This window comes from Melanerpes formicivorus, unplaced genomic scaffold (assembly GCF_026170545.1).
Source record: "Melanerpes formicivorus ecotype bairdi unplaced genomic scaffold, bMelFor1.0.p_v2 SCAF_10, whole genome shotgun sequence".
NCBI classification, from domain to species: Eukaryota; Metazoa; Chordata; class Aves; order Piciformes; family Picidae; genus Melanerpes; species Melanerpes formicivorus.
In genome coordinates, this window is record NW_027142362.1 from 20,977,797 (window position 1) to 21,004,427 (window position 26,631).

A 26,631-nucleotide genomic window follows, 5' to 3' on the forward strand; every position below is an offset into this window, starting at 1 on the left:
GGGCCAGGGAGGTTCTCCTCCCCTCTGCTCTGCCCTGCTGAGACCACACCTGGAGGATTGTGTCCAGCTCTGGGCTCCCCAGCTCAGGAGGGACAGGGAAGGACTGGAGAGAGTCCCATGGAGGCTGTGAGGATGCTGAAGGGACTTGGAACAGCTGTGTGAGGAGGAGAGGCTGAGAGCCCTGGGGCTGGGCAGTGTGGAGAGGAGAAGGCTGAGAGGGATCTGATCAATGGCTATCAATAGCTGAGGGCTGGGGGTCAGGATGGAGGTGCCAGGCTCCTTGGGGGGGTGCCCAGGGGCAGGACAAGGAGCAATGGGCACAGGCTGGCACCCAGGAGGTTCCACCTCAGCAGGAGAAACTTCTTTGGTGTGAGGCTGCTGGAGGCCTGGAGCAGGCTGCCCAGAGAGGTTGTGGAGTCTCCTTCTGTGGAGGCTCTCCAGACCCCCCCCGGCTGTGTTCCTGTGTGCCCTGCCCTGGGAGCCCTGCTCTGGCAGGGCTTGGCCTGGATGCTCTCTGAGATGCTACAGCCCCAGCAGGTCACCAGGGCAGGCAGAGGCTGCCTTCCCCTCAGGATGACACCACCCTGCCTGTGGCAGCACTCAGGCTTGGTGCAAGCAGCGGAGGAGCTGTCCCAGCTCCCACTGCCCACAGTGGGGAAGGACAAAGGCAGAGGATTGCTTCCCCCAGAACTCTCTCAACTCTGAGCAGCCTCCCCCTGGGCCTGCAGAGACCTTCAGCAGCTCCCTGCTGCTGCACAGCTAAGCAAGGAGGCCTCTGAGCACCACCTCTGCAACCACTCAGCACACATCCAACACCCCCTGCACACATCCAACACCCCCTGCATGCCAGCAGCACAAAGGCAGCCCTGGGAATCGACACAACCAGAGACCTGCTCGGGCTGGGGAAGGCCTCCAGGCTCAGCCAGGCCAAGCCTCAGCCCAGCCCCACCATGGCCACCACACCATGGCCCCAGCTGCCATGGCCACAGGGTTCTGCAGCACCTCCAGCCATGGGGACTCCACCACCTCCCTGGGCAGCCTCTGCCAACCCCTGACCACTCTGCCACCAAAGGAATTCTTCCTCCTCTCCAACCTAAGCCTCCCCTGGCACAGTTCCAGGCCAGTTCCTCTCCTGCTCTCCCCTGAGCCTAGGGAGCAGAGCCCAAGCCCAGCTGCCTGCAGCCTCCTCTCAGGGAGCTGCAGAGAGCAATGAGGTCTCCCTCAGCCTCCTCTGCTCCACACCAACCCCCCCAGCTCCCTCAGCTGCTCCTCCCCAGCCCTCTTCTCCAGCCCCTTCCCCAGCTCTGCTGCCCTTCTCTGGCCCTGCTCCAGCCTCTCAGTGTCCTGCTGGCAGTGAGGAGCCAGACCTGCAGCCAGCACTCCAGGTGCAGCCTCAGCAGTGCCCAGCACAGGGCACAATCCCTGCCCTGCTCCTGCTGCCCACACCAGTGCTGCTCCAGGCCAGGCTGCTGGTGGCCTCCTTGCCCACCTGGGCACTGCTGGCTCCTCTCCAGCTGCTGGCACCCAGCACCCCCAGGGCCTTTCCTGCTGGGCACTCTGCCACTCTGCCCCAGGCCTGCAGCCTCCATGGGGCTGTTGTGCCCCAGGAGCAGGATCCTGCCCTTGGCCTTGCAGCTCAGATCCTTCAGCTGCAGCCTGCCCCCAGCTGTGCTACAAACACAGCACAAAGCCTCTGCAGGACCCCCCCTGGAGCTGGGGCTGGGGGGACAGCAGCCCTGGCAAGCAGGGCCAGGAGCCTGGGATGGAACTGCTGCTGCTGGGGCACTGGCACTGCACTGCCCCCTGCCACAGCTGGCACACCCCTGTCTGTCTGTCTGTCTGCCTCTCTGTGTCTCCCTGTGTCTGTCTGTGTCTCTGTGTGCCTGTCTGCATGTCTGTCTGTGTGCCTGTGTGTCTGTCTGTGTCTCTGTCTGTGTGTCAGCCTCTCTCTGTGTCTGTGTATCTGTATGTGTGTGTCTGTGTGTCTGTCTCTCTGTGTCTGTCTCCATGTGTCTGCCTGTCTCTGTGTGCCTGTCTCTGTGTCTCTGTCTCTGTCTGTATCTGTGTGTCTGTCTGTGTGCCTGTGTGTCTCTGTGTCTGTCTCTGTGTATCTGTCTGTGTGTCTGTCTGTACCTGCCTGTGTTTATGTCTGCCTGTGTCTGTGTGTCTGTCTGTCTGTCTGTGTTTATGTCTGTCTGTGTCTCTGTGTGTCTCCATGTCTGTCTGTGTCTGTCTCTCTGTCTCTCTGCCTGTCTCTGTCTGTCTGTGTACTCCAGCTGCAGGGCAGCTGTTCCTCCAGGCAGCTGCCTGCTGCCAGGGCCTGGCCTGCTCAGTGATGTGTGGCAGGGGTGCAGGGCTGCAGGAGCAGAGCAGCATCTCCCTCTGCCTGCTGCAGCATCTCCCTCTGCCTGCCGCAGCATCTCCCTCTGCCTGCTGCAGCATCTCCCTGTGCCTGCCGCAGCATCTCCCTGTGCCTGCCGCAGCATCTCCCTCTGCCTGCCGCAGCATCTCCCTCTGCCTGCCGCAGCATCTCCCTCTGCCTGCCGCAGCATCTCCCTGTGCCTGCCGCAGCATCTCCCTGTGCCTGCCGCAGCATCTCCCTCTGCCTGCCGCAGCATCTCCCTCTGCCTGCCGCAGCATCTCCCTGTGCCTGCCGCAGCATCTCCCTCTGCCTGCTGCAGCATCTCCCTGTGCCTGCTGCAGCATCTCCCTGTGCCTGCTGCAGCATCTCCCTGTGCCTGCCGCAGCATCTCCCTCTGCCTGCTGCAGCATCTCCCTGTGCCTGCTGCAGCATCTCCCTGTGCCTGCCGCAGCATCTCCCTGTGCCTGCTGCAGCATCTCCCTCTGCCTGCTGCAGCATCTCCCTGTGCCTGCTGCAGCATCTCCCTCTGCCTGCTGCAGCATCTCCCTCTGCCTGCTGCAGCATCTCCCTCTGCCTGCCGCAGCATCTCCCTCTGCCTGCCGCAGCATCTCCCTCTGCCTGCCGCAGCATCTCCCTCTGCCTGCTGCAGCATCTCCCTCTGCCTGCCGCAGCATCTCCCTGTGCCTGCCGCAGCATCTCCCTCTGCCTGCCGCAGCATCTCCCTGTGCCTGCCGCAGCATCTCCCTGTGCCTGCCGCAGCATCTCCCTGTGCCTGCCACAGCATCTCCCTCTGCCTGCTGCAGCATCTCCCTGTGCCTGCCGCAGCATCTCCCTGTGCCTGCCGCAGCATCTCCCTCTGCCTGCTGCAGCATCTCCCTGTGCCTGCTGCAGCATCTCCCTGTGCCTGCCGCAGCATCTCCCTCTGCCTGCCGCAGCATCTCCCTGTGCCTGCCGCAGCATCTCCCTGTGCCTGCCGCAGCATCTCCCTGTGCCTGCCGCAGCATCTCCCTGTGCCTGCCGCAGCATCTCCCTCTGCCTGCCGCAGCATCTCCCTCTGCCTGCTGCAGCATCTCCCTCTGCCTGCTGCAGCATCTCCCTCTGCCTGCCGCAGCATCTCCCTCTGCCTGCCGCAGCATCTCCCTGTGCCTGCCGCAGCATCTCCCTCTGCCTGCCGCAGCATCTCCCTCTGCCTGCCGCAGCATCTCCCTCTGCCTGCTGCAGCATCTCCCTCTGCCTGCTGCAGCATCTCCCTCTGCCTGCCGCAGCATCTCCCTCTGCCTGCCGCAGCATCTCCCTCTGCCTGCTGCAGCATCTCCCTCTGCCTGCTGCAGCATCTCCCTGTGCCTGCCGCAGCATCTCCCTCTGCCTGCCGCAGCATCTCCCTGTGCCTGCTGCAGCATCTCCCTGTGCCTGCCGCAGCATCTCCCTGTGCCTGCCGCAGCATCTCCCTGTGCCTGCCGCAGCATCTCCCTGTGCCTGCCGCAGCATCTCCCTGTGCCTGCTGCAGCATCTCCCTGTGCCTGCCGCAGCATCTCCCTGTGCCTGCCGCAGCATCTCCCTGTGCCTGCCGCAGCATCTCCCTCTGCCTGCTGCAGCATCTCCCTGTGCCTGCTGCAGCATCTCCCTGTGCCTGCCGCAGCATCTCCCTCTGCCTGCCGCAGCATCTCCCTGTGCCTGCTGCAGCATCTCCCTGTGCCTGCCGCAGCATCTCCCTCTGCCTGCTGCAGCATCTCCCTGTGCCTGCTGCAGCATCTCCCTCTGCCTGCTGCAGCATCTCCCTGTGCCTGCCGCAGCATCTCCCTGTGCCTGCCGCAGCATCTCCCTGTGCCTGCTGCAGCATCTCCCTCTGCCTGCCGCAGCATCTCCCTCTGCCTGCCGCAGCATCTCCCTCTGCCTGCCGCAGCATCTCCCTCTGCCTGCCGCAGCATCTCCCTCTGCCTGCCGCAGCATCTCCCTGTGCCTGCCGCAGCATCTCCCTGTGCCTGCCGCAGCATCTCCCTCTGCCTGCCGCAGCATCTCCCTCTGCCTACTGCAGCTGCCAGTTAGGATATCCCTCAATGCCCTCCAGCTCCTCTGCCAGCTCCTTGGAGCCATCACTCCCCTCCCAGCTCCTCCACACTGCTCAGGGCTGAGTGTCCAAGGTGTCAGCAGGCCTTCTCCCTCCTCCTCCTCAGAGCTGCTACTAAAAGGGCAGAGCCAAGGCAGGGATGCTGCCAGGAGGCTCTGCCAGGAGCAGAAGCTGCCCCTGCCCTGAGCAGGAGAGGAGATCTGTAGCCCAGCTGGCACACAACAAGCTGTCAGCTTCTGGCAGGGCTTCTGATGGAGCAGAGAGGAAGCTCAGGTGTCCCTTTGGGGCAGTTCCACTGCCAGGCTGCACAGCCTGAGAAGCCAGGCCCTGGGTGCCTGCATTCAGGTGGGCACCCAGCAGAGTGGGGCTGTGAGGCCCTGCCAGCAGGACCTGGTGAGCACAGGGACACTGCACACCAGCAGCAGCCCAGAGTGGTCTCTTTTCTGCTCTGCTCCACAGGGCCCAGTGAAGAGCCACAGCTGCAAACCTCTCATGAGCAGCAAATGAAACCCCCTGGACCCTTCCCTGCAGCTCACCCCTGGATGGACCTCACACTGCTGGCACCTGGGCAGCCTGGCCTCCATCAGCAAGAGTGCAGCCAGCAGGCTGAGAGAGGCTCCCCTTCCCCTCTGCTCTGCCCTAGGGAGGCCACACCTGCAGTCCTGGGCCCAGGTCTGGGCCAGGGAACTGCTGGAGAGAGTCAGAGAGTCCAGGGCAGGTTGGGAAGCTGCTGAGGGGCCTGGAGCAGCTCTGTGAGGAGCAAAGGCTGAGAGCCCTGGGGCTGAGAGCCTGGAGCAGAGCAGCCCCAGAGGGGAGCTGAGCAATACTCAGCAAGAGCTAAAGGAGCTGTGGGGGGCAAGAGGCTGGGGCCAGGCTCTGCTCAGGGACAGCACAAGGGGCAGTGGGCACAGACTGGAGCCCAGGAGGTTCCACCTGAAGAGGAGGAGAAAGTTCTTTGGTGTGAGGCTGCTGGAGGCCTGGGGCAGGCTGCCCAGAGAGGTTGTGGAGTCTCCTGTGGAGAGGTCCAAACCCCACCCCTGGCCATTGTGACCCTGGGCAGGCTGCTGTGGGTGCCCTGCTGTGGAAGAGATGTCACCAGCTGAGCCTCCAGACCACCTCCTTCCTCAGGAACTTGCTCTGTGGGTTCTTCTTGCATTGATCCAACAACCCCAGCAGGGTGGGGTTGGAAGGGACCTCCAGAGAGCAACCTTCCTGCCACAGCAGGAGCACCCAGGGCAGGGCACACAGGAACACAGCCAGGGGGGGCTTGAAAGCCTCCAGAGAAGGAGGCTCCACAACCTCTCTGGGCAGCCTGCTTCTCCCAGTCTCCTCTCAAAATCAATCACCATTTCTTTTGGAGGACTTAAGAGCCCAAGGTGCTGCAAAGTCTTCCTTAAGTCCTCCTAAACAAATGCTGCCTCGATAGAACCACCTCCTTAGGTGGCCAGGAGACCAATGGACCACAAATCCTGAGCTACTTGGGCTGACTGCCAGCCAAAGAGGTGGGACAGCTGGAGCAGGGCTTGAAATTAGGGCCCTGAGGTTAGTGTGGAAGGTGGGATGGAGAAGATGGGGAAGAGTCCAAGAAGACCCTCAGATAATCACAGGATTGTCAGGGCTGGAAGGGACCTCAAGGATCAGCCAGCCCCAAACCCCTGCCACAGGCAGGGACACCTCACACCACAGCAGGTTGCTCACAGCCACCTCCAGCCTGGCTGCAAACACCTCCAGGCAGGAGGATGAGGCTTCCACCACCTCCCTGGGCAACCTGTGCCAGGCTCTCACCACCCTCATGGGGAAGAACTTCTTCCACCACCTCCCTGGGCAGCCATGGTCAAGAGGAAGAGTTCAGAGGTGCAGGCAGCCAAGCTATTGTCACCTGGAGTGCTGGGAACAGTCTTCAGCGTGGGGATGGCTCAAAAATGTGCATCTCTGGCCCCCCCAGCGAGCTGATGCCGAGACACCCAGGGCCAAGAGCCAGAGGCACATCCTCTGGGAAGCAGCCCTCAAGCCAAGGCTTCAGGCAGTTATCCTCCTGCTTAGCCTGGACAAAGGCAGCTGGCCACCAAAACCCCAACCCCTTCTTACCTAGTCTGAGCTCTCCAAAGTTCCCACACCCAATCTTCTTGCCCACTCTGAAGTTGGGTCCCACCATGAGGACCCCGGAGGAGGCGGAGGAGCTGGGGCGGGAGCCGTGGCCGCTCCTTCCCGGCATCCCTTTGGCCGTCCGCTGCCTCTCATCCTTCTCCCTGCCAGGATGGTCCATGGCCTGAGTCAGCAGCCTCTGCCAGGGGGCTGGCAGCAGGCACCCGGGGTAGACACTGCTCTGCTCCTTACAGCACGCCTGTAAATCCCAAGGGAAGTGAGGTGGGCTCCCAGCCAGTCATGGAAAGGCCTGGAGGAGCCTCGGCAGCGGGTCCGGGTTCCTATCGCATCGTGAGAGCGCGGCGGGGGGCGGCTGTGCTCCAGGGCTCCAGGAGGGCAGCTTGCTTTGGCTTCCTTGCCTGGGGACAAGAGCACAAGGACATGACACATGAAAACCCTTCTCTCATCACACCAAGGGCCACAACCTCCCCAGCACTGGGGAAGTTAGGAGTCAGCATGGAAGCACGAAACCGAGTGGGCTGCAAGAGGTCCCCAAGGTCACCCAGGCCCCAGCGACCCAGCACCACCATGGCCACCTTCCACCCAGCCCTCCACCCAGCAGGAAGCAGGCAGCAGGAAGCCCAGAGAGGTTGTGGAGTCTCCTTCTGTGGAGGCTCTCCAGACCCCCCCTGGCTGTGTTCCTGGGTGCCCTGCCCTGGGTGCCCTGCTCTGGCAGGGCTTGGGCTGGATGCTCTCTGAGATGCTACAGCCCCAGCAGGTCACCAGGGCAGGCAGAGGCTGCCTTCCCCTCAGGATGACACCACCCTGCCTGTGGCAGCACTCAGGCTTGGTGCAAGCAGCTGAGGAGCTGTCCCAGCTCCCACTGCCCACAGTGGGGAAGGACAAAGGCAGAGGATTGCTTCTCCCAGAACTCTCTCAACTCTGAGCAGCCTCCTCCTGGGCCTGCAGAGACCTTCAGCAGCTCCCTGCTGCTGCACAGCTAAGCAAGGAGGCCTCTGAGCACCACCTCTGCAGCCACTCAGCACACATCCAACACCCCCTGCACACATCCAACACCCCCTGCATGCCAGCAGCACAAAGGCAGCCCTGGGAATCGACACAACCAGAGACCTGCTCGGGCTGGGGAAGGCCTCCAGGCTCAGCCAGGCCAAGCCTCAGCCCAGCCCCACCATGGCCACCACACCATGGCCCCAGCTGCCATGGCCACAGGGCTCTGCAGCACCTCCAGCCATGGGGACTCCACCACCTCCCTGGGCAGCCTCTGCCAACCCCTGACCACTCTGCCACCAAAGGAATTCTTCCTCCTCTCCAACCTAAGCCTCCCCTGGCACAATTCCAGGCCAGTTCCCCTCACCCTGCAGGAACATCACTGTTTTCTTAAGCCACAAGAAGCTCAGCCAGCTCCAGTTCCTGCCATGGGCAGGGACACCTCCCACCAGCACAGGCTGCTCAGGGCCTCATCCAGCCTGGCCTGGAACACCTCCAGGGAGGGGGCAGCCACAGCCTTCCTGGGCAAGCTGTGCACACAGACCTGTCACTGCTGTCACCACCTCATAGGAATGGCTGCAGTGAGGATGGCATCCAGCAGGGCCTCTGAGGGCTGCCAGAGCCTTGGCAGAGCAGTGGCAGCAGAGTGAAGCCTGGCTGGCATGTGAAGGCAGCCACATTAACATTGGAAGGCTGCTGAGGAGGCCAGGAGAGCCTCCTGCTGCCCCTGCAGCTTGCTCAGAGTCATTTCCCTTCCTCCTTTCCCACCCACTCAGCAAGATTGCTCCTCAGCCCCTGCACTCCAGGGAAGCTGTGAGGAGATCCTCCCCTCATGGTGACTCAGTCCCATCCCAGGGGAGATGGAGACCCAGCCACAGCCCAGGCAAGATCCCAGCCTGAAAGGAAACCACTCCAGGCACAGGGAGCTGCCTGAAAGCCTCCCAGCAGCAGTGCAAACCAACCCACTCCAGAGCCAAGATCTCAGTCGCCACCTCACCAGGTCTGCAGACAACACCAAGGGGGAAGCAGAGACCTGCTGGGGGGATCCACAGAGGGGCAGGCTGCCTGGGTGGCCAAAGCCAAGGGGATGAGGGTCAAGGCCAAGGGCTGGATCCTGCTCCTGGGACACAACAGCCCCATGAAGGCTGCAGGCCTGGGGCAGAGGGGCTGGAAAGTGCCCAGCAGGAAAGGCCCTGGGGGTGCTGGGTGCCAGCAGCTGGAGAGGAGCCAGCAGTGCCCAGCTGGGCAAGGAGGCCACTAGCAGCCTGGCCTGGAGCAGCACTGGTGTGGGCAGCAGGAGCAGGGCAGGGATTGTGCCCTGTGCTGGGCACTGCTGAGGCTGCACCTTGAGTGCTGGGTTCAGCTTTGGGGCCCTCACTGCAAGCAGGGTGACTGAGAGGGGGACACTGAGGGGCTGGAGCAGGGCATCAAAGGTGGGGAAGGGTCTGGAGAAGAGGGCTGGGGAGTCCCTTCCAAGCCAACCCATGGCAGGACTCTGTGAGGTCCCACTCAGGCCCCTGGCTGCTGAGCTGCTCAGGGCAGAGGCACAGAGGCCACAGCAGCAATGCCACCAGACCTGGGCAGGCTGAGCTAACATCTTGGTGCTGCTGGCCCAGGGCAGTCACCACTCAGCCCCAGCTCAAGCTGAGAGCTCTGCAGGTCCCCAGCAGCAGTGCCTGGATGCTTTGGAGCTCCCTGCACTCAGCACTGCCTGTGCCAGGCCACACCTGGAGTGCTGGCTGCAGGTCTGGCTCCTCACTGCCAGCAGGACACTGAGAGGCTGGAGCAGGGCCAGAGAAGGGCAGCAGAGCTGGGGAAGGGGCTGGAGAAGAGGGCTGGGGGGAGGAGCAGCTGGGGGGGTTGGTGTGGAGCAGAGGAGGCTGAGGGAGACCTCATTGCTCTCTGCAGCTCCCTGAGAGGAGGCTGCTGGGCTTGGGCTCTGCTCCCTAGGCTCAGGGGAGAGCAGGAGAGGAACTGGCCTGGAATTGTGCCGGGGGAGGCTCAGGATGGAGACCAGAGGACCCTCACTGCTCTCCAGGAACAGAAGCTGTCACAGCCTTGGGTTGTGGCACAGCTTCAGGAAGTGTCTGAAGTGCCCCTGGGAATGAGAGCATCCCCTGCTAACCAACTGCAGCAGCCCTGCCCCAGCCCCTCCTGGGCCTTTGGTGCAGGAAGGGGCCAGCAGTGCTGGGCACCCAGGTGGCAGCGCCTGGCAGAAGGAGCAGCAGAGCTCAGCCCTGCACTTCCTGTGGAGCTCTCTTCAGAGCAGCCCTCCCAGGCAGCCTCCTTCCCTGCAGGGCTGAGCTCATCCCACTTCCCACACAGACAGCAGCTCACATCCTCCAAGCAGCTCCCAGCCCAGTGCTGAAGGGTGGAGGCCACAGCTCCTGCCTGCCCCTGGACTCCCAGCACCCACCCCAGGTGCCTGGGCAATGAGCCTCTGGAGCTGCAGAGTGCTTCCCAGACCACATCTCCTACTTCCCACAGGACTTCAAGGGGGAGGAAATCCTCCCTGGGCCTCAGCTGACACATTGCAGGCACAGGGATGTGAGCTCAGCAGCCTCCAGCCTCACTGCATGGGAAGCAGCAGAGCCCCCAGCTGCAGGCAGCTATGGGGCAGCCCCTGGGAAAGCTCCAGCAGGCAGGGGGGGAAGGGCCCTGGCAGCCCAGAGCCAGCTGAGTGCTGAGCTGCAGCCAGAGCAGGGAGAGAGCAGCACAGGGAGGGGATTCTGCCCCTCTGCTCTGCTCTGCTCAGAGCCCACCTGCAGCACTGCCTCCAGCTCTGGGGCCCCCAGCACAAGAAGGACCTGGAGCTGCTGCAGAGGCTCCAGAGGAAGCCACCAGGATGAGCAGAGGCTGCAGAGCCTCCCCTGTGGGGCCAGGCTGGGAGGCTGTCCCTCAGCCTGTCCCTCCCAGCCCTTCTCCAGAGTCCCTCCCCAGCTCTCCTGGAGCCCTTCAGCTCCTGGGAGGCTGCTCTGAGCTCTGCCTGCAGCCTTCTCTTCTCCAGGCTGCACAGCCCCAGCTCTCCCAGGGGAGGTTCTGCAGCCTCTGCTCATCTTGGTGGCCTCCGCTGGAGCCACTCCAGCAGCTCCAGGTCCTTCCTGTGTTGCCACCAGGGTGATCCTGCTCTGGACTCTGGCAGCCAGGCTTCTGCCCTGTGTCCTGTGCCCAGCCCCTGTGCTCTGCCATGGGAAGCCCTCTCCTGCCTGTGTTTCCCAGCAGGGTGAATGAAGTGTGCCCCAATGCTGACCCTGTGGCCTGAGCCATCCTGCTGCTGACTGCTAGCAGCTCCAAGCAGCTCCTGCCTCAGCCTTCCCCACTCCAGGGCCCTCCCAGGAGTGCTCTGCATGGCAGAGGCCTGCAGAGGGCCTCTGCTGCCTGGACCATTGGGTTTGTTGCTTCCTCCTCTGGGTCTGGATGAGAAGCTGGCCAGGAGCAGGCAGGGTGAGCCTGCAGCACAAGAGGCCAAGGGCAGCCTGGGCTGCATCCAGAGCAGCACTGACAGCAGAGCCACAGAGGAGATTCTGCCACTGGGCTCTGCTGAGACCTCACCTGCAGTGCTGGGTGCAGGCCTGAAGCCCTCAGCACAGGAAGGACCTGGAGCTGATGGAGAGGCTCCAGAAGAGGCCATGAAAATACTCAGGGGCTTGGAGCAGCTCTGCTCTGAGGCCAGGCTGAGGGAGCTGGGGGTGTTCAGCCTGGAGAAGAGAAGGCTCCAGGCAGACCTCAGAGCAGCCTGCTAGGAGCTGAAGGGAACTACAGGAAGGCTGCAGAGAGACTGCTCCCAAAGGCCTGCAGGGACAGCACCAGGGGCAATGGCTTCAAACCAGAGCAGAGCAGATTGAGATTGGAGGTGAGGAACAATTTCTGCCCCAGGAGGCTGCTGGAGCACTGCAGCAGGTTGCTCAGGGAGGTGGCTGAGGCTCCAGCCCTGGAGATGTTCAAGGGGAGGCTGGATGAGGCCCTGGGCAGCCTGATCTAGCTGGGGATGGCCCTGCTGGCTGCAGGGGCTTGGATGAGCTCTGGAGGTGCCTTCTGGCCTGGCCCATTCTATGCTTCCATGCTAAGTCCAAGCAGAGCTGTGCCAGGTCCCCTCCCCAGGAGCCCATCCTGCTCCAGAGCTCCCTGGGACCCCCTTGGTCTGCAGCTTGGCCAAGAGGTGCTGGGGCCAGGCCAGGAGTCTGTGCTGGTGGGGGCCTGGCTGCAGCTGGGGTTGCTGCTGCTGCAGTGCAGCTCCACAGCCTGGCTGCATGGAGAGCTGCAGAGAGCATCCCCTGCAGCAGGGCCAGGAGAGGCTTCAGCAGCTCAGGGACGGCCTGGGGCAAGGCTGCTGCCTCCTGCCCTCCTCTAGCTTGTGCCCACAAAGCAAAGGTCACTCCTGGCACTGCCAACCTGGCTCCTCCCCAGGGCAAGGTACAGCTCCTGCCCACCCCCTTCCCTCTGTGCCTGCAGTGGCTGCCAGGCTGTGCCCACAGAGCCACCCCCAGCAGCTCCAGCAAGGCCTCCAGGGCCTCAGCACAGCCCTCAGGCACCAACCTGCTGCACACAGGGGGGCAGGGCAGGAGCAAAGGGCTGTGCCTGCTGCTGCCCTGGCTCTGGAAGGCAGCAGCCTGTGCCAGCTGCCTGTGCCACCAACCCACATCCACCAGCCTGTGCCAGCTGCCTGTGCCACCAACCCACATCCATCAGCCTGTGCCAGCTGCCTGTGCCAGCAACCCACACCCACCAGCCTGTGCCAGCTGCCTGTGCCACCAACCCACACCCACCAGCCTGTGCCAGCTGCCTGTGCCACCACAGCTCATCTCCACCAGCCTGTGTCACCAACCCCCACCCACCAGCCTGTGCCAGCAGCCTGTGCCACCATAGCTCATATCCACCTGCCTGTGCCAGCAACCCACACCCACCAGCCTGTGCCAGCTGCCTGTGCCAGCAGCCCTGTGCATCTAAGGAAGGAGAAGTATCAGTCCCAGAATGGCTCAGGTGGGAAGGGCCCTCAGGGATAATCTGCTCCAAGCCCCTGCCAGGGGCAGGGACAGCTCTCAGCCAGACTCAAGGCCTCATCCAGCCTGGCCTTGAGCACCCCCAGGCAGGAGGCAGCCACAGCCTCCCTGGGCAGCCTGTGCCAGAGCCTCACCACCCTCACACTGAAGAGCTTCTTCCTCCCCTCCAGTCTGACCCTGCTCTGCCTCAGCTCCAAACCCTTCCCCCTTGGCCTGGCTCCAGACACTCTCAGAAGTCTCTCTGCAGCCTTCCTGTGATCTCCACTTCAAGGCAGAGCCTCTCAGAGGGGATTGCCCTGCTCCAGCTGCAGGGGCCCTGCTCCCTGCTGCCTGCCCCTGTGATGATTTGTGAACCCTGCTGCCCTTAGCTGCAGAGAGCATCTAAGGAGCATCTGAAATCTGTCCTCTGAAGAAGACTTCCTCCCAGTGCCTGCTCCCCTTTCATGCCAGCCTGGAGAGAGCTGCACAGCCAAGCAGGGCAGCACTTGCAGGGGCACAGCAAGTCTGGGCAGCACCTCTGCACTAGGCCCCAGCAGGCACTCCTCACAAGTCACCTTCTGGGGCCTGAGAGCTGACCAGGGCTCTGCATCCAGCCCCAGAGCATCCCTGTGGGGCTCTGCCTGCACAGCACCAACAGATGCCAGCCCCAGCTGAGTCTGCTCAGTCAGGTGGTGATGCCCTGTGGGTGGCACAAGGACAGTGCCCTGTGCTGGGCTGCAGCCAGAGGAGTGTGGGCAGCAGGGCAGCAGAGGGGATCCTGCCCCTTGGCTCTGCTCTGCTCAGACCTCCCCTCCAGTCCTGCCTCCAGCTCTGCTGTCCCCAGCAGGAGAAGGACACAGAGCTGTGGAGAGAGTCCAGAGGAGGCCACAGAGATGCTGCCAGGGCTGGAGCAGCTCTGCTGTGAGGCCAGGCTGAGGGAGCTGGGGGTGATCAGCCTGGAGAGGAGAAGGCTCCAGGGGCACCTCAGAGCTGCCTGCCAGGGCCTGAAGGGAGCCTGCAGGAAGGCTGCAGAGAGACTTCTCCTGAGGGTGTCTGGAGCCAGGCCAGGGGGAAGGGTTTGGAGCTGAGGCAGAGCAGGGTCAGAGTGGAGCTGAGGAAGAAGTTCTTCAGTGTGAGGGTGCTGAGGCTCTGGCACAGGCTGCCCAGGGAGGCTGTGGCTGCCTCCTGCCTGGGGGTGCTCAAGGCCAGGCTGGATGAGCAGCCAAGGCTAACTGAGAGCTGTCCCTGCCCCTGGCAGGGGCTTGGAGCAGAGCACCTCTGAGGAGCCTTCCAGCCTGAGCCATTCTCTCCCCCTGGGATCTGCAGCTCCCCCCTGGCTCAAAGAGCTCCGGTGCCAGCTCCTCTTCCCTCCCCTGGAGCTGACCTCTGAGCAGCCCTGCACCACCAGCACAGCCAACCTCCAAGCCTCTCACCAGGAGCAGCTCCCCCCCAGGCCACACCTCAGCCAGGGGCAGGCAGGGAGGGCTGCTCTGCAGCCTGGGGGAAGCCAGCTGCCCTGGCTCCACACTCAGCAAGCTGCCCTTGGGCTCTGCTGCCATCAGCCTGGGAGGAAGAGCTGGGGAGGGCTGCTCAGAGCTTCTCCAGCAGAGCAGAGCTCAGGCTCCTCAGCCCCAGCCCCAAGCAGCAGGGTGACAGCCTGGCCACCCAGGCACAGCTCCCCCAGGGGCTCTGGAGGGACCTCACAGCTGGGGAGCTGAGAGGAGGAGGAAGAGGCAAGGCCTGGAGAGCCTCTCTGTGCCTTGGTGGTGGGGAAGGATTTGGATGGGGGGTTGGTGCCTCCCCCATGGTTAGGAGGGACAAACCCCTCACTTCTTGCTCCTGGGGGTGGGGGAAGAAGCTCTCAGCTCCCTGCTCAGCACTCCTGCTGCTTGTGCCATAGAGGCTGAAGCTCACCAGGAGGCAGCCACCAGCCCAGCCTAACCTCCTAGCTCGTCCCAGGCCATGAGCTGCAGGGCAGTGCTGGCCTCAGGAGGAGCTTTCCTTGGCTACCACCCCCTGCAAGCCCCTGTGCTGCAGCTCTGCTCCACTGCCAGAGCTGAGCTGAAGCCTGGGGCAGTGTGGCAGGGCAGAGCCAACAGCTGTCTCCTCCAGCCTGAGCCAGCCAGCACTTCCCCTGCTCCTCTGCCCTTCACTGCTGTTTGTTTGTCTGGGTGTTGGCTTCAGGCTGCTCCCTGCTGCTCATCCATGGCAGGCCCTGAAGCTATCTTCTGATCTCCTCTGGGCCCAACTTGTCTGGGCTGCCTTCATCTTATCACAGGGCCTTGTTTTGGCTCTTGAGGAGTCCTTCAGCTTCTCCCTGCAGGGTCACTCATGAAGCCCTGCCAGGGTGGGAACTCCAGAGGCATGAGGCTGTGGCTTCCTCAAAGCCTCCTTCACCCATTCACAGCTGGCACTGGCTGGGAGGGGAGGCTGCAGGAAATGATGTCTGAGCTCCCTTCCAACCTGAGCCCTTCTGGCACTCCAGGAGTCAAGCACTGACCTCTGGGCTGCTCCTGACCAGAGGGGAAGCACACAGCAAGCCAGCTGGCTTGGCACAGGAGCACTTCCTATGCTCTTTCCCTGGAGGGGTTCAAGGAGAGGGGGAAGCAGCTGGCCAGGAGCCAGCAATGGGCACTGGCAGCACAGAAGGCCAATGGCAGCTCAGGTGGCACAGGCAGCTGGCACAGGCAGGTGGGTGTGGGTTGGTGGCACAGGCAGCTGGCACAGGCAGGTGGAGGTGGGTTGGTGGCACAGGCAGCTGGCACAGGCAGGTGGAGGTGGGTTGGTGGCACAGGCTGCTGGCACAGGCAGGTGGAGGTGGGTTGGTGGCACAGGCAGCTGGCACAGGCAGGTGGGTGTGGGTTGATGGCACAGACTGGTGGAAGGGACCCCAAAGCTCAGCCAGCTCCAGCCCCCTGCCATGCCCAGGGACACCTCCCACCAGCACAGGCTGCTCAGGGCCTCATCCAGCCTGGGAGGAGACAGCCACAGCCTCCCTGGGCAACCTGTGGCTTCCCTCCACCTCTGGCAGTGGGCACTGCCAGCCCAGCTCAGCTGCCCTTGGCCTTCTGGGCTGCCAGTGCCCATTGCTGGCTCCTGGCCAGCTCCTTCCCCTCCTCTGTGGCAGCCACCATTGCTCCAGCAGCACATCCTGAGGCCCCTCCAACAGCCCCCTTGGCCCAGCAGGATGGAACCACTCCAGCAGCAGCTCCTCCACTGGTGGCACCCAGGGAAAAGCCTGCTCCTGAAGGCAGGACAATGACCAAGGCCAGCAGAGGACACCAGAGCAGGGTCAAGAGCCAAGTGCTCACTCTGGTGGCCACCAGCTGCCTGTGGGGCACAGCACCTGGCACTGCTTTCAGTGGAGCCAGCAGACCTCAGCCTGGGGCTCCCCAGGCAGGGGATCCTGGGAGGGTCTCTTCCTCCCCCTCTGCTCTGCCCTGCTGAGACCTCCCCTGGAATACTGCATCCAGCTCTGGGCTCCCCAGCTCAGGAGGGACAGGGAGCTGCTGGAGAGAGTCCAAGGGAGGGCTCCAAGGATGCTGCAGGGCCTGGAGCACTGCTGGTGAGGAGAGGCTGAGAGCCCTGGGGCTGTGCAGTGTGGAGAGGAGAAGGCTGAGAGGGATCTGCTCAATGTCTCTCACTAGCTGAGGGCTGGGGGTCAGGAAGGAAGGGACAGGGACAGCCTCTGCTCACTGTGCCCTGGGATAGGCCAAGGAGCAGGGGATGGAAACTGCAGCACAGGAGGTTCCAGCTCAGCAGGAGGAGGAACTTCTGCCCTGTGAGGGTCCCAGAGGCCTGGAGCAGGCTGCCCAGAGAGGTTGTGGAGAGGAGAAGGCTCCCAGGAGAGCTTCTGGTGGCCTTCCAGGAGCTGCAGGGGGCTGCAGGAAAGCTGGGGAGGGACTTTGGAGGGTGTCAGGGGGGGACAGGGGTCTGGGACACCTCTGAGGGGGGCAGGAATCAGGCTTGGGACAGGGAGCCAGCAATGGGCACTGGCAGCCCAGAAGGCCAAGGGCAGCTCAGCTCAAAGGTCTCTTCCAACCTCAGCAGCTCTAGGACTCTCTGATGTTGTTTGGGGTGCACTGCTTGAGGGGTTGTACTGGGGAGGGGTCTGGAGCATAGCCCTGTGAGGAGAGGCTGAGGGAGCTGGGGTTGCTTAGCCTGGAGAAGAGGAGGCTCAGGGGAGACCTCATTGCTCTCCACAACTACCTGAAGGGAGGTTGTAGCCAGCTGGGGGTTGGGCTCTTCCTCTAGGCAAGCAACATCAGAACAAGAGGACACAGTCTCAGGCTGTGCCAGGGGAGGTTTAGGCTGGAGGTTAGGAAGAAGTTCTTCCCAGCAAGAGAGATTGGCCATGGGAATGTACTGCCCAGGGAGGTGGTAGGGTCCCCATCCCTGGAGGTGTTTAGGAAGAGCCTGGATGAGGCCCTTGGTGCCATGGGTTAGTTGATCAGGTGCTGGGTAATAGGTTGGACTGGATGCTCTCAAAGGTCTCTTCCAACCTGCTTAATTCTGTATTCTGTACTCATCTCAGGTTCCAATACCCCCTCAGGTACTGTGAGGCTGCTCTGAGGTCTCCCTGGAGCCTTCTCAGGGCTGGAGAGCCCCAACTCTCTCAGCCTGTTCCCATAAAAAGCTCTCTGCCCCCTGAGACCAGAGAGAGAGATCCCTGAGATCCCAGACACAGGATGGAGACAAACAAGCTGGCTGCAGGCACCCCAGAACCCTCCCCAGCAGCACCTCAGCAAAGCTCCAGACCTCAGGGCCTTATCTTCCAGACAAAACAACACAAAGCAAGGCTCAGGCAGATGGCTGAAGCCTCCACTGGACTCCTACAGAGAGATCAAGGAGGAAGAGCTGGAATGGATCCAGAGGAGGCCACCAGGATGAGCAGAGGCTGCAGAGCCTCCCCCGTGGGGCCAGGCTGGCAGAGTTGGGGCTGTGCAGCCTGGAGAAGAGAAGGCTGCAGGCAGAGCTCAGAGCAGCCTCCCAGGAGCTGAAGGGCTCCAGGAGAGCTGGGGAGGGACTCTGGAGAAGGGCTGGGAGGGACAGGCTGAGGGCCAATGGCTTTGAGCTGGGAGAGGGGAGGCTGAGAGTGGAGAGGAGGAAGAAATTGTTGTCAGTGAGGCTGGGGAGGCACTGGCACAGGTTGCCCAGGGAGGCTGTGGTTACCTTCTGCCTGGAGGTGCTGAGGGCCAGGCTGGATGAGGCCCTGAGCAGCCTGTGCTGGTGGGAGGTGTCCCTGGGCATGGCAGGGGCTGGAGCTGGCTGAGCTCTGGGGTCCCTTCCAGCCCAACCCTCTCTGTGAGTCCCTGAATGTATCCCCAGGGCTGCACTGCAGCAGCTGAGCTGCTGCAGCCTCTTTCAGCCATTGATGGCAACTCCTACTGCTGCCACCAAAAGAAGACAAATCAGCTCCAGAGCTGAAGCTGCAGAACAATTGGAGGCCCCACAGCAAGCCCAACTGAAAGCAGCCTTCCCCTCCAGGCTGCCAGCTCCTGCAAGCATCTCCCACTGCTGCCCAGCCACCCAGGCCTCCCAGCCCAAAGGCCCCAGAGCTCCCTCCATGCAGAGTGGAAATGCCAACCCCCAAAGGCTTTCTGCTCCCCCTCCATTTGTCCCTGCAGCACCCCAGAGCTGCCCAAAGGAGGATGCACAAGGAGGGCCTGAAACCAGCTCCCCCCCAGCGACTCCAGCACCACTGCTGGGCCTGCAGCAGCCTGGGCTTGGCCCAGCAGTGGAGTTTGGCCCTCCAGAAGCCCAGAGAGGGAAGCCCAGGGGAGGTTCCATGCTTGCAGGACTCCTTCTGGGCAGCCAAACCCCCTCCTGCCAAGCAGCAGATCCAAGAAGTGATCAGAGAGCTGGGGACAGCCTTTGAGCAGGGCCTGTGGTGAGAGGGCAAGGGAGGGATGGTTTGAAGTGCAAGAGGGAGACTCAGAGTGGAGGGAAGGGAGAAATGTTTGACACTGAGGGTGCTGAGAGCCTGATCCAGGCTGCCCAGAGAGCTGGGAGCTGCCCCCTGGCTGGCACCAGTGCAGGTCAGGTTGGTTGGGGCTGTGAGCAGCCTGCTCTGGTTGGGGCTGTCCCTGCTGCCTGCAGGGAGGGTTGGGGCTGGAGGAGTCCTGAAGGTCCCAAAGCAGCCCTGTGGTGCTGTGCTGAGCCCACAGTGTGCTCTGGCAGGGAGCTGGGAGGTTTGCCTTCCCCTCCTGCATGTTTTTCTGGGGACAGGAACCAGCAATGGGCACTGGCAGCCCAGAAGGGGCTGAGCTGCCCTTGGCCTTCTGGGCTGCCAGTGCCCATTGCCAGAGCTGGAGAGAGGATCCTGCCCCTCAGCTCAAGAAGGACCTAAGGGAACAGCTTGAGAGAGTCCAGCCCTGAGGCACAGAGCTGCTGCAGGCAGTGGAACATCTCCTGTGAGGCCAGGCTGAGGGAGCTGGGGCTGGGAGCTGGGAGCAGAGCAGCCTGAGGGCTGCCCTCACTGCTGGGGCTAAAGATGTGCAGGGCTGGAGCCAGGCTCTGCTCAGGGATGGCCAAGGACAGCACAAGGGGCACTGGGGACAAGCTGGAGCAGAGGAGGTGCCCTGGGAACAGGAGGGAAAACTTTGTCCCTGTGAGGCTGCTGGAGCCCTCAGGTCCTCCAGAGAGATCCTCCAGCCCAAGCCCTCTGCCAGGGCAGCAGCCCCTAGGGCAGGGCACCCAGAGCACATCCAGGCAGGGTCTGAATCACTCCAAGGATGGAGACTCCACCACCTCTCTGGGCAGCCTGCCCCAGGGCTCAGCACCCTGCACTTACTGAAGTTCCTCCTCCTGTTCAGATGAACTTCTGCTGTTCCACTCTGTGCCCACTGCCCCTTCTCCTGTCCCTGGGCACCACTGAACAAAGCCTGGCCCCATCCTGCTGACACTCACCCCTGAAGTATTGATCAGCACTGATCAGATCCCCCTCAGGCTGCTCCTCTCCAGACCAAGCAGCCCCAGGGCTCTCTGCCCCTGCTGCTCACAGAGCTGTTGCAGAGCCCTCAGCAGCTCTGTGTCCAGGAAGCACCCCTGGAGTGCCCAGGGAAGAGACTCTGCAGTCCCAAAGACACTCAGGACTCACCACAGGGTGTGTGACTCCCTCCTGGGGTTGGTGAACGGCACTCAGAGGGCAGCAAGTGCTGGGGCAGAGGGGCAGCAGAGCAGCCAGCCAGTCATCCCTGGAGAGGGTCTGCAAGAGAGGAGAGGAGAGGAGAGGAGAGAGCTTAGGAGAGTCTGCAAGCAACAGCTGACACCCAACAGCCACTCTGACAGCCACAGAGGAAGGGCCTGTCCAACCCAGGGCTCAGCCAGCTCCAGCCCCTGCCATGCCCAGGGACACCTCCCACCAGCACAGGCTGCTCAGGGCCTCATCCAGCCTGGCCCTCAGCACCTCCAGGCAGGAGGCAGCCACAGCCTCCCTGGGCAACCTGTGCCAGTCTCTCCCCACCCTCACTGCCAAGGATTTCTTCCTCCTCTCCACTCTCAGCCTCCCCTCTCCCAGCTCAAAGCCATTGGCCCTCAGCCTGTCCCTCCCAGCCCTTCTCCAGAGTCCCTCCCCAGCTCTCCTGAGCCCTTCAGCTCCTGGGAGGCTGCTCTGAGCTCTGCCTGCAGCCTTCTCCTCTCCAGGCTGCACAGCCCCAACTCTCCCAGCCTGGCCCCACAGGGGAGGCTCTGCAGCCTCTGCTCATCCTGGTGGCCTCCTCTGGAGCCTCTCCAGCAGCTCCAGGTCCTTCTTGTGCTGGGGGCCCCAGAGCTGGAGGCAGTGCTGCAGGTGGGCTCTGAGCAGAGCAGAGCAGAGGGGCAGAATCCCCTCCCTGTGCTGCTGCTCTCCCTGCTCTGGCTGCAGCTCAGCACTCAGCTGGCTCTGGGCTGCCCAGCAGCTCCAGGTGCTCCTTGTGCTGGGCCCCAGAGCTGGAGGTGTTTGCAGTTTTCAGTCAGCTCCAGCAGCTTCCAGCCCCAGCATCCAGCACTGCTCCTCACCCACAGCAGGGCAGGCCAACAGCCTTCTGTGCCACAGCAGCACTTTCAGGGCAGGAGATGAGAGCATCCTCCTCAACTCCTGAGCTCCTGGCTGCCCAGGAGCTGGGGCTCTGCCAAGCTGCCTTCCCCACCCCAGCCATGACACAGCATCCTGGGCCTGCTCCAGCCCCTGTGGGCAGCAGGAAGCCCCTGGGGACTCTTTGTGGCTGCAGACCAGAGAGCCCACCCCAGGGGGGGTGGAGCAAGGCCCCAGGAGCAGTTCCCAGGGGACAATGAGCCCTGTGGGAGGCAAAGCAAAAGGCAGCAAAACCAGAGGCCTGGAGCAGGCTGCCCAGAGAGGTTGTGGAGCCTCCTCTGGAGATTCCAAACCCCCCCTGGCTGTGCTCCTGTGTGCCCTGCCCTGGGTGCCCCTGCCCTGGCAGAGGGCTGGAGCTGGATGAGCTCTGGAGCTCCCTTCCAAGCCCTGGCACTGTGTGAAACTCCTGCTGGAAGCTCCAGGGAGACCTTGTGGTGGCCTTTGAGTGCTTCAGGAGGTGATCAGAGAGCTGGGGACAGCCTTTGAGCAGGGCCTGTGGTGAGAGGGCAAGGGGAGATGGTTTGAAGTGCAAGAGGGAGACTCAGAGTGGAGAAATGTTTGACACTGAGGGTGCTGAGAGCTGGCTGCAGGGAGGGTTGGGAGAAGAAGGGGGACAGAGAGCCAGCAATGGGCACTGGCAGCCCAGAAGGCCAAGGGCCCTGCCACAGCTCCTGCTGGGCTCAGAGCCTGCAGCAGGCAACCAGGAGAGCTCTCAGCTCTCCTCAGGGCACTCTGCACCATGGCAGGGGCTGGGACTGGCTGAGCTCTGAGGTCCCTTCAGACCCACCCCACTCTGTGGCTCTGGGCCTGCTGAGGGGAGCTCAGGTGCCTCATGGTTGGTGTCAGCCAGGAGGACTCAGTGCCACTCACTGCTTGGCCCCCAAAGGCAGGGAGTGGTGCTGCTGGGTGCTCCTCAGCCCTGTGGTTGGCTTCCTGCAGCAGCTGGAGCTGCCTAATTGCAGCAGGGCTTCATTAAGGAGAGTTGCTGGGAGCTCAGGGAGGCTTTGGAAGCCTCCTCAAGGCCATTGAGCAACCCCCAGCTTCTTGTGGCCAGAGTCATGAAGGGCTCTGGGAGAGCTTGCACGGAGAGCAGCCCATGGCAGGCTGCCCTGGGAGGCTGCTCAGCTCCCTGCCAGCCTAACCCCCTGGGGCTGGGCTCAGGGGGGCATGGGGCAGGGGCAGAGCAGGCTCTGTGTGCTCCAGAGCAGAGACATCCCCTGGGCCAGCCTAACCCCCTGGGGCTGGGCTCAGGGGGGCATGGGGCAGGGGCAGAGCAGGCTGCTGTGTGCTCCAGAGCAGGAGACATCCCCTGGCCCAGCTACCCCCTCCTGAGCCCCCACCCCAACCCCTCCTGAGCCCCCCACACCCCCTCCTGAGCTCCCCCACACCCCCTCCTGAGCCCCCAACCCAACCCCACCTAAGCCCCCACCCCAACCCCTCCTGAGCCCCCCCACACCCCCTCCTGAGCCCCAGAGATGTTGCCCCTGGGCCACTCTGCTCAGCCCCCAGCTGAAGCCTTGCTGAGGGACACATCAGGAGCAGTGCAGAGGAGCTCCAGGTGAGGCTGGCTGGGCAGCCAGACCCTGAGCCCCCCCCCAGCTCAGCCCCAGGCTGCAGGGAGAGGTGGGACCTGCACCCAGGCAGCTCAGCAGAGCACAATTCCCACCTCACTTCCAGAGCACAGCAATTGTCTCCAGGAACAGAAGTAAATAAACCATCTCGAGCCCTGGCGAGGCTGAGGTTCAAACCCAGGGCCAGGGATGATTCATGGCCTGCTTGAGGAGCAACACCACAAGCAGCTTAGAGAGGAGGCAAGCAGGGCATGAGGGCATGGGCCAGCAGGAGCTGAAGGGCTGCAGGAGAGCTGGGGAGGGACTCTGGAGAAGGGCTGGGAGGGACAGGCTGAGGGCCAATGGCTTTGAGCTGGGAGAGGGGAGGCTGAGAGTGGAGAGGAGGAAGAAATTGTTGTCAGTGAGGCTGGGGAGAGCCTGGCAGAGGTTGCCCAGGGAGGCTGTGGCTGCCTCCTGCCTGGAGGTGCTGAGGGCCAGGCTGGATGAGGCCCTGAGCAGCCTGTGCTGGTGGGAGGTGTCCCTGCCCATGGCAGGGGGCTGGAGCTGGCTGAGCTTTGGGGTCCCTCCCACCCCAACCCATCCCTCTTGCTGGCCACCCTCAGGCACTGCCCAGCAGCAAGGACAAGTGCCAAGAGCCCATCCTGGAGGAGAAGCTCCACAGGAGCCAGCAGGGAGCACTTGCAGCCCAGAGAGCCAAGCAGAGCCTGGGCTGCAGCCAGAGAAGTGTGGCCAGCAGGGCCAGGGAGGGGATTCTGCCCCTCTGCTCCACTCTGCTGAGACCACAGCTGCAGCTCTGGGGCCACTTCTGGAGCCTCTGTGGCAGGAAGGCTCTGGAGGGGCTGGAAGGTGTCCAGAGAAGGGCCCCGAGGAGGAGCAGAGGGCTGGAGCTGCTCTGCTCTGGAGACAGCCTGAGAGAGTTGGGGTTGTGCAGGCTGGAGAGGAGAAGGCTCCCAGGAGAGCTTCTGGTGGCCTTGCAGGAGCTGCAGGGGGCTGCGGGAAAGCTGGGGAGGGAGTTTGGAGGGTGTCAGGGAGGGATAGGGGTCTGAGTGGGGCAGGAATCAGGCTTGGGGCAGGGAGCCAGCAGTGGGCACTGGCAGCCCAGAAGGCCAAGGGCAGCTGGGCTGCCCTTGGCCTTCTGGGCTGCCAGTGCCCATTGCCAGAGGTGGAGGGAGAGGATCCTGCCCCTCTGCTCTGGGGCAGCACAAGAGAGCCCTGGAGCTGCTGGAGAGGGTCCAGAGGAGGCCACCAAGATGAGCAGAGGGCTGCAGAACCTCCAGGCTGGGAGAGTTGGGGCAGTTGAGCCAGGAGCAGAGAAGGCTCCAGGCAGACCACAAGGAGCAAGCAGGCTCCCTGCCAGCTTCTGCCAGCTAATTAAGAGGCTTGGAGGGGTTAATGAGCACCTCCAGACACCCAGCCCATTTCCTGTGCCATCTCCTTTGATGGCACCAGCTAGGCCTCAGGGCTTGGAGACTCATCTCAGCCTGAACTCAGCACACCTTGGCCTAGGTCATCCTGCTCTCCCCTGAGCCTAGGGAGCAGAGCCCAAGCCCAGCTGCCTGCAGCCTCCTCTCAGGGAGCTGCAGAGAGCAATGAGGTCTCCCTCAGCCTCCTCTGCTCCACACCAACCTCCCCAGCTCCCTCAGCTGCTCCTCCCCAGCCCTCTTCTCCAGCCCCTTCCCCAGCTCTGCTGCCCTTCTCTGGCCCTGCTCCAGCCTCTCAGTGTCCTGCTGGCAGTGAGGAGCCAGAACTGATCCTCTCTCCCTCCACCTCTGGCAATGGGCACTGGCAGCCCATTGCTGGCTCCCTGTCCCCCTTCTCCTCCCAACTCTCCCTGCAGCCAGCTCTCAGCACCCTCAGTGTCCAACATTTCTCCCTTCTCTCCACTCTGAGTCTCTCTTGCACTTCAAACCATCTCCCCTTGTCCTCTCACCACAGGCCCTGCTCAAAGGCTGTCCCCAGCTCTCTGATCACCTCCTGAAGCACTCAAAGGTCTCCCTGGAGCCTTCTCTTCTCCAGGCTGAACCACCCCAACTCTCAGCCTGGCCTCACAGCAGAGGGCTGCCAGCCCTGCTGTGGCCTCCTCTGGCCCTGCTCCACCAGGGCTGAGGGCTCCAGAGCTGCCCCAGCACTGCAGGAGGCTCTCAGCAGAGCACAGCAGAGGCAGAATCCCCTCCCTGCCCCTGCTGGCTTCTGAGCTGGATGAAATTGGTGCTGCTTCCTCTGAAGCCTTCAGAGGTGAGCCCTGCTCTGGAGCAGCCAATCCCTTGCAGACCTCCTCGCTCTGTACTGAGCGGGGGGAGCTGGTGGCTGCCAAGAGCAGTGCTGGAGGCCTCAGCCAATGCTCCACCACCAAAAGCTTCCTGGCATGGCAGAGCCTCCGGGCCCCACAGCCAGGCAGCCTCGGTGCCTCCCTGCAGGCAGGAGCAGGAAGTGTCCTTGGCACACAAGGTCACAGCCAGCCTGCTGCCAGCCTAAATTTAGCCACCTGTGCCTCAGGCAAGGCTGCTGAGCCACGGGGAGGAGGAGCCTGGGGCAGGGCAAAGCCCTTGGGAGGCTCCAGTGCAGTGCAGATCACAGAAGCACAGAGCTGGCAGGGCTGGAAGGGACCCCAAGGCTCAGCCAGCTCCAGACCCCTGCCATGGGCAGGGACACCTCACACCACAGCAGGTTGCTCACAGCCACAGCCAGCCTGGCTGCAAACACCTCCAGGCAGGAGGCTTCCACCTCTGGATTCTCTCCCTCCACCTCTGGCAATGGGCACTGGCAGCTGAGCTGCCCTTGGCCTTCTGGGCTGCCAGTGCCCATTGCTGGCTCCCTGTCCCAGGCCTGATTCCTGCCCCCCTCAGAGGTCTCCCACACCCCTGTCCCTCCCTCACACCCTCCAAAGTCCCTCCCCAGCTTTCCTGCAGCCCCCTGCAGCTCCTGGAAGGCCACCAGAAGCTCTCCTGGGAGCCTTCTCCTCTCCAGCCTGCACAACCCCAACTCTCTCAGGCTGTCTCCAGAGCAGAGCAGCTCCAGCCCTCTGCTCCTCCTCGGGGCCCTGCTCTGGACACCTTCCAGCCCCTCCAGAGCCTTCCTGCCACAGAGGCTCCAGAAGTGGCCCCAGAGCTGCAGCTGTGGTCTCAGCAGAGTGGAGCAGAGGGGCAGAATCCCCTCCCTGGCCCTGCTGGCCACACTTCTCTGGCTGCAGCCCAGGCTCTGCTTGGCTCTCTGGGCTGCAAGTGCTCCCTGCTGGCTCCTGTGGAGCTTCTCCTCCCCCAGCACCCCCAAGGCCTTTGCTCCAGGGCTGCTCTCAGTCCCTGCCCAGCCTCTAGCAGTGCCTGGGATTGCCCTGCCCCAGCTGCAGGACCTTGCCCTTGGCCTTGTTGAGCCTCAGAAGGTTGTCCTGGCCTGGCAGTGACCTGTGCCAGTCTCTCACCAGCCTCATGGGGAAGAGCTCAGAGAGAAGTCAGCAAGCAACTGAAGCTGCAGTGGCAGCTGCCTGTCCCAGGGCTGGTTTGCAGCTCACCATCATCTTCCTCTTCACACCCAGCAGTCATTTATTCACATTCTGGTCAAGAGCTGTGGGAGTTCCTCAAGGGACAGCCTAAAACCTCCCCAGCTGCTGAGCCAGGCTGAGGGACCCCTGGCTAGCAAAGCAGGGCTGCAGCAAGGCTCTCCTGGGGGGGAGGAGGACCTCAGTGCCTGCTGCCTGCACACAGAGCATCTCTCCTGCCCCAGGGCCCCCTCCCAGCCCAAGCCCTGCTGGGACCTGCTGCTGCTGCAGCCCAGCCACACAGGGATGACTCTGCCTGAGCCTCCTCCAGGTGAGGCCTTTGAAGTCTAACTGGGACTCCAAAAGTGGCAACTACAAAGGGCTGTGGCCTCTGCTTCATTACAAGAAGAGTCTGCAGCTGCTTCAGTTGCACTTGGTCACTGGAATTGGGTCTTTGAGAGGGGAGCAGGGGCAGAGGAGCAAGGGCAGGGGCAGAGGAGAGGAGAGGAGCAAGGTCAGAGGAGAAGGGCAGAGGAGAATTAACCAGATTGGAAAAGAGCTTTGGGATCCTCAAGTCCAGCCTATCACCCAACACCATCTGACCAACTCAACCGTGAGAGCCAGGAGAGGAAATCAAGCTGGAGAAAGAAGCCTCCTGTGCCACCAAGGAACACAGAAGGTACCTGAGGACAGACAGACTGCCCTGGGTTGAAAGGCAGCCTCCAAGGGCATCTTGTCCAAGCCCTGCACTCAGCAGAGACAGCTCCAGCTGGAGCAGGCTGCCCAGGGACACAGCCAGGCTGAGCTTGAATGGCTGCAGGGACAGAGCCTCAAGCACCTCCCTGGGCAACCTGTGCCAGTCTCTCCCCACCCTCACTGACAACAATTTCTTCCTCCTCTCCACTCTCAGTCTCCCCTCTCCCAGCTCAAAGCCATTGGCCCTCAGCCTGTCCCTCCCAGCCCTTCTCCAGAGTCCCTCCCCAGCTCTCCTGAGCCCTTCAGCCCCTGG

At 62.9% G+C, this 26,631-nt stretch overlaps 1 protein-coding gene across 3 annotated transcripts in view; it reads right to left on the reverse strand.

The window, feature by feature from the left end:
- The window catches only part of CSNK1G1 (casein kinase 1 gamma 1), an 84,803-nt gene that overhangs the window by 47,552 nt on the left and 10,620 nt on the right, over window positions 1-26,631 (reverse strand). For 2 of the 3 annotated variants that reach the window (XM_068144180.1, XM_068144178.1), the window contains exons 2-3: window positions 19,602-19,709; window positions 6,519-6,934 (exon numbers count right to left, since the gene is read on the reverse strand). In XM_068144180.1, coding sequence (XP_068000281.1) covers window positions 6,519-6,696 — 178 coding nt within the window. In that variant the 5' untranslated portion in view covers window positions 6,697-6,934; window positions 19,602-19,709. The remainder of the gene's footprint in view (window positions 1-6,518; window positions 6,935-19,601; window positions 19,710-26,631) is intronic. The other variant, XM_068144179.1, reaches the window with a different exon arrangement.